Source organism: Apostichopus japonicus, chromosome 10 (genome assembly GCF_037975245.1).
Source record: "Apostichopus japonicus isolate 1M-3 chromosome 10, ASM3797524v1, whole genome shotgun sequence".
Lineage (NCBI taxonomy): Eukaryota > Metazoa > Echinodermata > Holothuroidea > Aspidochirotida > Stichopodidae > Apostichopus > Apostichopus japonicus.
The window spans coordinates 14,033,053-14,042,381 of record NC_092570.1 but is presented as its reverse complement, the minus strand read 5'-3'; the positions used below and the strand labels follow the sequence as shown (position 1 = coordinate 14,042,381).

Sequence of the window (9,329 nt, the reverse complement as noted above, 5' to 3'; positions counted from 1 at the left end):
CCAGGCAAGGTTCCAGGATGGGGAGTATGAAGGTGTACAACCCCACACCCCCCTTTCCTTCATCCCTTTCAACCAAACACAAATATTCAAAGTAAATATTAACATAACCTTACGTATGGACCTAATCATATACCTGATAAATGATTTCACCTCTGAAAATTTAATAGCTTTGGATCCAGCCCTATGACCACCGTACCTTTTGAAATTGAAACAGTACCTTTTCTGTTAATACAGGGATAACAGTAATTTTTTCAGTTTAGTTATAATAAAATATCAAGAAATGTTTTCCAATTAATTCAGGGAAAACAATCAGTTGAATTTGTTTTAATTATTCCTATTTAGTTTTTCTGTTAAATATTGAAACAAACAAATACATTAATCCTGACTTTTATTCAAGTAATCAGAACAAGAAATCAAACTTTTTCATTTCTCCCTTTTATTTTCTCATGGTTTATATAATCTCATATAAATATATTTTATCCTTGACTTATTACAAAATCTACATAGGCAAAGGTATTAATGTAATTTTAAGGATTATTGAGAACATTTGGCATCCTGTAAAAAACACAAACTGTTAAGTAATGAGTTTTAATAGCGTTGACAGTATGACGATGGGCAAAAATTAATGATTCTGATATGTTGCAGCAGCTGATATCAATCTAGGTTATCTTTCTTCATCAAGTCCTATTGTTTTTGATAAACGACCCTTGACAGGTCATCGATCAGTATTGGTCCCAAAAGGGGAACCTTCGAGGGGTGGTGGGACATGTGAAGTTTGATTTGAAAGGGTATATCACAAAATCACCTCAAATCTTCAAGACCAAATTGATCTTCTGTGCATTCTGTATCAAAAATTCCAGTATATGAATGATTTTCAACAAAAGGTCACATTTTAAGTAGTAAAATGGTTAACAAGGCATCTCTTACTATAAGGGTGTCTGCTTCAATGACCACAGGGTCACACTCTTTCCTTCTCAAAATCCTCAATCCATTCTTGAGATTAGTGCCTCGTATTATTATATTTCATATGTCTCTACTTAACAGTGAGAAAATATAGCAATAACCCATTTTACCTTTCCAACAAAAAGTTGACAACCAAGTAACACACTGTAAGGCCTCACCTGAACTGGTTTCAATTTTGCACGTGTTTTGGGAAAATTATCGTCACTGGAATGCAAAATATGTTTTTATTTTGATATTCTCATTGGTTGTGAATAAAATGACTGTAAGCTGTCTGCTTTGTGTAATAGAAAGATGGAAATAATGCCATGTTTTTGAAGTTTTCCCCATTCCAACAAAAAATATCACAATTAATTGACACACTCTTGTAAACTGTTGTCTGGAAATGGCTTAAATATTATATAGATTATTTGGTAAAATTTTTTGTCACTGGAATACAATTTCTTTTTCTTATTTTGATTCTGAAGTGGTTGTACATAAAATGTCTCCTAGAGTGCTTTGTGAGGCAGAATCAAATTCAGTTTCCTCTTTTCAGCCAATTTTATTTTAACCTGAAAATTTGTGATATACTGTAAAGTAAACAGGTTCATAAATTGTTTTTAACTACCTCATGGAATAACTTGGATTTTTTCCTCTCATAATGTTTTCATGCTTGTGGTTTATCCCACAAATCTTTTAAAAAGAGAAAAGGTAATTTTTGAAAAGTTAACCACCTTCTGATAAAGAAAAAAAACAGCACCCAGTAAAATAAGTTTCCTAAAGGTGTGAGATAAGTTGAATTATATAAATTTTGGCAGAAGAATAGGGAAAACTTAAGTTGATTCCAGTGGGAAACGATCGATGGACATCCAGTCGTGTACGTTGTGAAATGAATCTTTACTCTCCAGTAATGACGCCATCCTACCATCCATAAGTCCAAGAACTGATCCTATTGTATGAAAAATTAAAAAAAATTAAACAATTTAGTACAAAGTCAAAATTTAAGTTTCATTAAAAAAACTCAATAAGCGGTCAAACTTTGAAAAGGTGCATTGCACATATATGTCTTAGTTTGGTTAGAATTACTTTCAATTTTGTTGGGGCTCTAAAACTGTAATTCCATTGGAAGCCACTTAATGCCAATCACTTACCAACTTCTTTGACATACATTCAACGGTTACAGGAGAAAAGTGTGAAAATACATACGATTATCGGATGTTTACTTTGACACACACACACAGTTTTGGTAGACAACTGAACATAATGCAGATCTAGCCTATAAGAAAATCTGTCCTAGATAACCCTACTTTTTCTGGAAAAAGTACGGAAAAAATGGGGTATCTCGGGCGGATTTTCTTACAGGCAAGATCTGCACATTGAATGCAAAAGGCCAAGTATACACATTGCATGTGATGGAGGCACTGTGGGGTAAAGGACACAGATATTACCTGGGAGTGATATCTTTTATATCATGACTCATTTTCAAAATAAATAAAGAATAACGGACAGTCAGCGTGACATATCTAAACACATCTACCTGAATTGTAAAATAGTATCTTCTTCCCATTAAAGCTCTCTGGAGTTGTCTGCATTCTTTTCAGCATGTGATAGGCAGCTTTACCGGTGTAAGTAGGATCGAGAAAGATTCCGGTAGTAGCTGCAGTCTCCAGAACAAACTCTATCAGATAATGACATGTACGTACAGTAGATGAAAATCAATTCCAAAAGGTCCAGAATTACATTTTTCATTATAGCAAATTACCAATAAGATTTAACTTAAAAAAATTATTTTTTGACATGGAAACTACACAATTACAGAAGAACAAGTCAAAAAGTCAACCTACCCCCTCAGATTTGTCACATGTGTGAAAAATATGACAAACAACTTAAAATGATGAGTTTGTGACCAAATGAGATTAGATGATGTTTGGAAGCATTTTGAGTTAAAATAATGAATTGGAAGCCACCCGACATGTAAGATGTAATCCATAAGCCCTTACAGGATCCTCCCTCATTTGTGGTCATTTAAGCGTCGTAAAAACAGCTGAATATTACTATTATTATTATTATACCCATATGATGCCTATCTTTATTGTATGTAATGGAACACTATGATATTTCAAGGAACATCCCAATAGTCAACTTCAGTTTATGTTTGACTGATGATAAGTAAGGAAGATGTTCTTAAGATTACTGGGTGAAGTTCGTGCTGAATTCTTACGAACTGTTTTCAAGATATTGATATGAGAAATATTAACTGTTTGGTACCAAACGTGAACTTGAAGCTAACAGGTGTGGTGGTGATGTGACGTAGCAAACTGACATTAAAAAAGTGCCTTGTTGTGCATTATTTTCCACTCTTTTGTTTTAATTAGATACAGATACTTAGAATGAGTTCCCCACTTTCCGTATCGGTCAAAAAAAAAAAAAAATAGCCCTGAATTATTCTTTTCAAATTGATGCAGATTCTGACCTAGTTCTTCCTCTGTTGACAGTCCATACCCAAGACCTTTGACCCCTTCAACTATATCAATCAGATCCGCTGACTGGACGCCACTCTCTCCGTCCTTCTGCAAACCAACGTTCTTCAGTAGCGTCATTATTTCGCCATGGAAGTAGGAAGCATCGTCACATACTGCCATCGCATGTATTCTGAAATTATGAAACGTAATTTTGTATTATATTATAAATATTCCATTCAGTGTGCAAAGGGGTACAGGTGGAAGGGGTGGGGGGTGGAAGGGGGACCCCCACATTCCAGTGTCAGTCGGGGGGAAATGGCTCAGTTGGGGAGGAATTAGATCACTTCTCCCTTTGTACACTCACAAACATTCAAGAAGAGTGTTTGTCAGCATCACTTTGTGTTTAGACCTAAGAGATCGTATAGTCTAAGAAGGCCTCAGAATGTACCAATTTATATATAAACGTCTATTGTTTAATTCTGGATGACAACCTCCCCCCACCTACCCCTACATGGGAGTCAGCTTCTATCACCCCAGGGCCACATCTTCTCCTTCATAAAACCATTCATTTGATTATGTCCCTTTCACGAAGGTTCATGCCCCTAACTAAATCAGTCAAGGGAAGTCTAGAATTTGAATTGGCACTCGCCACCTTGAAAATCCTGTGCATGCCACTGAAACCGTTTACACAAAAATATGTGATCATAGAAAATTTACATGATATCTTTATCTTTGCTTAAATTTTCATCAGTTAATAGCTTTATAGTTATCATTGGCTATCAATGTTCATAGTAAGTGTTATTAAACTGTAAATAACATGCAAGTATTATCAACAAGTCTTGGGAGAAGTCATCAATTGATGAGAAAATATGAAACTTACTTCATTGGACTCTCATTCAAGTAATTCCCAATACAGAAGCCAGCAGCCGAGCTACCACTACCAGCCGTGCAGACTAAATCAGTGTAGTCCTCCAAGGCCCCCTAAGATGATAATAAGAATAAAAGTGAATAATCTATGAACCATACCAGCATATGAAAGTCCATTCGAACAACATGTTTAATTAGCTTTTATAATTTGTAGCAACGAATTTATAACTTGTAGCAACATATTAATATATCATGTGAAATCATATGACTCTACATTAGTAACAGGAAAAAAACAACAATGGATGAACTATTTATCAGGCTAAGAATTTCACCATTTTTTGCCACTTGCTGGATTGCTGCAAATATATAAAAAAAATATACTGGGCTAAAATCAAATTCCTGCTTGTAATTTTTAATACTTGAATCAATACAGAAGCAGAATTTATTTTTGCACTGGCAGATAAAAAAAAGTGTCATTAACTGTTAGTCTTTTTCTACTGACAAATGGTGAAATCCACTGGATTTCAAATATATATAGATAAAGATAGCAGAATAAGATATAATACATCACAGAAAAACTGAATGGATTTTTAAAGTCTCTGACCTGTCGTTTGAGTTCATCAAAGCACTCAATGTGTCCAAAGAGCCCAGTAGTACATGTACCTCCTATTGGTATCACATATGGGGCCATGTTGCAGTTGGATCTTTTTTTTTTAAAGTGGAACAAGAAAAGAACCATTTATCCAATAACAATTTTTTAACAAACATTGAAACAAAACTGAAAGGGTTTTGGGTGTCGGCTCCAAATTTTTATGGCGCTTGAAATTTGCTGAGCGTTTGTGTCATGAGATTCTCAATTTCCAAATACTCCAAGTCATTAGTTGGTTAAAGTATTAATTTAGATAAAGATTAAGATATCTGAAGGGGCGAAACGATTTCAGACAGTCAGTGAAAATGCTGTTTGAAAATCAGTGACCATTATTTGCAGTTCTAGCAGTTTTTGGATGGCAAATAGTACTGACCTTTTAAGACAACAATTTTTATTGTATTCTTGAAAAATTCTGGGCAAATTAAAGCCTTTAATAGAAAGAAACATAACATCTTGATGCAAAAGGGTGAAAACTTTGCCAATTCCTCCCTCCCAATGGATAAATACAGTGAAGAATAAGAGAGGCAATGTCACCTGAGATGGGTAGCTAGTTGCTGCATCCTGGGTAGGATATCTTTCTCATAAGAAGATTTTATAGGTACGAGGTAAACATCGGCTCCAAGAAGAAAATTCATCTCCAAGTTACCGAGCACAGGACGGTCTTCGGCATTCTGCAGTAGTTTGGATCAAGTTTGGAAATGAAAGTCAAAGTTTTGTTTTTCACAGCTGAAGAACTCTGGGGGTAATGATTAGTGAATTTTTTTAAAGATTTTTGAAGAAAAAAAAGGAAAGCTTAGTTTACACTGTGAATTCACATTTGTGAAATAAATTGACTTTTGGAATTCCTCTTGTTGTTTCCTTACGGTATGAGAAACATGATGATGTTTGTCTCTGGGGGTAATGAATATTGAAATTTTCCTAACAACTTTTGAAAAAAAAGTAAAGCTTAGTTTACACTGTGAATTCAGTACATTAGTGAAATAAATTGACTATTGGAATTCCTCTTGTTGTTTGCTTACTGTGGTATGAGAAACATGATATCTTGCTGTAGTATTTCCAAACACTAAAACCATGACGAGGGCCTGGCTTACGTACCTTATAGACCTATATTTGAGTTGATCTGATATTTGTCTATGTTCTTTCAAATTTATTATACATGACCATAGGTTGCATTTTTCAGCTCTCTTGACCTCAACTTACTGAAACTTTATCTCTCCTGCAAAGCAGACTGATATTGGTGAGTTTGGAAGAGTTGATTTGTTCACACCTTGCCATGTCTGCCTTGATCTGATAGTGATTTGACTACTAGCTGTGTAACAAGTTGCATAATAGACGAATAGGCAGCTCAACTAAGGAGCGAAAAGATGGGACTGATCACTCAGCTAACCGACTGGAAGAAACTTGCCGTTTAGTACAAACTGCAGGTTCTTGGATGCAACCTATAGCTAATGGACACTTTCGCGGCATGTTCATTGCTAGTAATTATTCTGCACATGCTAACGCAAAACATGCAATGAATCGTATCAAGGTGTTAATTTACACAAAGAATATAGTCATTGAAGCTGTGTACAGTTTCTTTCACTTTTCCAGCTCCATATGTTTTCTACAACATAACAAGATGAAACCAAATACTTAGCTTTTCTTCGGTAACAACTTTAATTTCTTACCAGTGATCGTGACCGCAAGAAGAGGTGGCTTTTAAAGCCAAGCTCTCTGCCAGCAGCTGTCAAAGAACGGCAGAAGTTTGAATTCATTCCCCCACAGGCGATCAAAGAATCGCAGCCACTTTCCAAAGCCTCAGCTAATAGAAACTCCAGTTTCCTTGCCTACGATTTTGAGATGAAAGAAGAAATTGCAAACAATTCTCAAATTTTCATCATGTCCTAACGTGACCATTAGTCAGGTCTCATTTGAGCAATCAGATAGCTGAGAAGGCATACTTTGTGGGCTTTTCTTTAAGTATGTGGAATCCACAGGCTTATTTGATAAAGAGCCATCCTGGCCTGAGTATCTGATTTTAATCAGATGTTCCCTGAGACCTTATGTACTAACCCTTAACATCATCTTTACAAATGCAGACAACATCATCTCCACTAACATGGACAACATCATCTCCACTAGCACAGACAACATCATTCCCACTAGCACAGACAACATCATCACCACTGCAGCGGACAACATCACCACTAGCACAGACAACATCATCTCCCCTTGCATAGACAACAACATCATCACTGCAGCGGGGACAACATCACCACTAGAACAGACAACATCATCACCACTGCAGCAGACAACATCATATCCACTAGCACAGACAACATCATCACCACTGCAGCGGACAACATGACCACTAGCACAGACAACATCATCACCACTGCAGCAGACAACACCACCACTAGCACTGACAACATCATCTCCCCTAGAATAGACAATACCATCACCACTGCAGCGGACAACATCACCACTAGAACAGACAACATCATCACAACTGCAGCAGACAACATCATCTCCCCTAGCATAGACAATGACATCACCACTGCAGCGGACAACATCACCACTAGAACAGACAACATCATCACCACTGCAGCAGACAACATCATATCCACTAGCATAGGCAACAACATCATCACATTAGCGGACAACATCACCACGAGCACGTAAGACAACATCATCACCACTGCAGCAGACAACATCATATCCACTTGCACAGACAACATCATCTCCACTAGCAAAGACAACATCATCTCCACTACCACAGACAACATAATTTACACTACCACAGACAGCAAGATCACCCCCAGTACCACAGGCAAATGTTATCGTGTTACCTTGTTTCCTGAAAGACTGCATCCTGTGAGATCATCTCTCTTGATATAAACTTCAAAGTCTTCTGGAATGCCTGGAAGGTACCATCTATGAATAGGGGTGTTATAATTGCTAAGCTGAACAAAGACAGAAGAGAAAAGAGGTGAGAAAACCATTTAAGTCGCACATAACCAAAAGTAGTTTGGAGGCGTCTTTAAAATGGAAATGCAAGAATGTGAGAGAGAATAGATATATTGTGAATCTGAAGGGGGAAAACCCTTTTGTGTAGATGCAAGTATGCAAATCCTTCTTCTCAATTCTCATCTAGTATTGGGCAAACATTGTGTTTGTCAAAGATGTAGAGTTGCAGACATTGCATGTAGACACATTCTGGCAAGCTAATTTTATACTGAGCTGTATTTCTACAGTATGCAGAAGACAAAGAACATATATTTAAATAAATGCTGGCCACATATAAGCTAGATAATGATGCATAGATAATATTTGGGAAGATATATCTTGGATTAATTAAATGTTGTGAATTTCAACTTATGCTAACTTTACTGAATTCTGTTTTGCTGCACAATGATCAAGGGACTAAGTAAATACCTTTAATTTCATGGCAGGGATACCACACAGATCCTGAGCCCAATCTGGTGGCTTGTATTTTAGAACTTTGCTTGTTGAATGGGTCCTCAGTTCTTTGCTCAACTTTTCATTTGCTTTCTTCAAGCCGTTGTGTAATCTTGATGAAGTAAAGGTTGACATCTTACAGCATTGTTGAACTCTGATCTGATGACAAAACTTTGAAAAAGCTTCTAAGGTAATCACTTTCTGTGAAGAGATAGTTATCTCACTTTAAACTGTTTTGGTTGGTACTGTACTATACTAACTATCAACAACAAATTTACTTAACTTAGGCCTAGTTACCTGTTTCTCAGTGCCAATTTTCTACAATTTATTCTTCATAAAGAGACACAATTAAGGCTCATATGTCAAAGTGGCTAGGAGAATCGAGAAAGAATTTAGCACATATCAATGAAACCCAGTGCAATAATTAGACTTTAGAGACACAACTCACATCACCTTGATACACTGTTCAATAACCAATCAACATGTGCGGAAAGCAATCTGAAAGGTCAACAAGCACGGGGGGGGGGGGGGGGGGTCAATGCACCTAAAGTGTAGGCATATTACAATTCTAGGCTGATACTTGATAGGTCTAATATGTGAAATGGCTAGGCCTAAAAGATGCAACAGTCTCCAGTTAACCTACAGTAAGCGATCGTATCTATGGTTGCCATCTAATATATGCTCACTAACTAGCCTAACTATATAGTAATTGTAGTGTTAGTTACATGGCTCCTAGTAGTAGTACCTGATGAAAATACGATAGTGCATTCCCGTATTTCATTGGCACTGTTCGAATAAAAGAAATGTCCTTTGGTTCGAATTGAATACAGCAAGGAATGGTTTCTAAGTCCTCTTTGGTCTGCGTTTGAGGCAGACTTGAAAATGGTCTAGCCTAGCCGCAGATCAAGTGTTTACGTGTATTGATAACAATCCCAGGTCCTCACCTAAGTCCTAACCCTACTGAACAACAGAAA

At 36.6% G+C, this 9,329-nt stretch overlaps 1 protein-coding gene across 2 annotated transcripts; it reads right to left on the bottom strand.

The window, feature by feature from the left end:
* Positions 1-45: 45 nt before the first annotated feature.
* Positions 46-9,320, bottom strand: LOC139974814 (uncharacterized). Of its 2 annotated transcripts, none has more exons than XM_071982254.1 (10): positions 9,101-9,320; positions 8,332-8,514; positions 7,746-7,859; positions 6,585-6,743; positions 5,452-5,588; positions 4,873-4,972; positions 4,282-4,382; positions 3,413-3,591; positions 2,477-2,617; positions 46-1,888 (listed from the first exon to the last, which is right to left on the bottom strand). In XM_071982254.1, exons 1-10 carry the CDS (start codon positions 9,134-9,136, stop codon positions 1,773-1,775), a joined length of 1,266 nt encoding a protein of 421 aa, XP_071838355.1. In that variant the 5' UTR covers positions 9,137-9,320; the 3' UTR covers positions 46-1,772. The 2 variants fall into 2 exon arrangements, with proteins under 2 accessions (XP_071838355.1, XP_071838354.1); XM_071982253.1 differs by having other exon boundaries at positions 8,332-8,526; positions 9,101-9,319.
* Positions 9,321-9,329: the final 9 nt, after the last annotated feature.

Bases quoted from the DNA above. Each gene is read 5' to 3' on its own strand.
- LOC139974814 (XM_071982253.1), bottom strand. From the start codon at position 9,136: ATGAAATACGGGAATGCACTATCGTATTTTCATCAG. The intron at 8,527-9,100 runs GTACTACTACTA...GCTTTTTCAAAG, and splicing joins CACTATCGTATTTTCATCAG to TTTTGTCATCAGATCAGAGT. The intron at 6,744-7,745 runs GTAACACGATAA...TCAAAATCGTAG, and splicing joins GCAGTCTTTCAGGAAACAAG to GCAAGGAAACTGGAGTTTCT.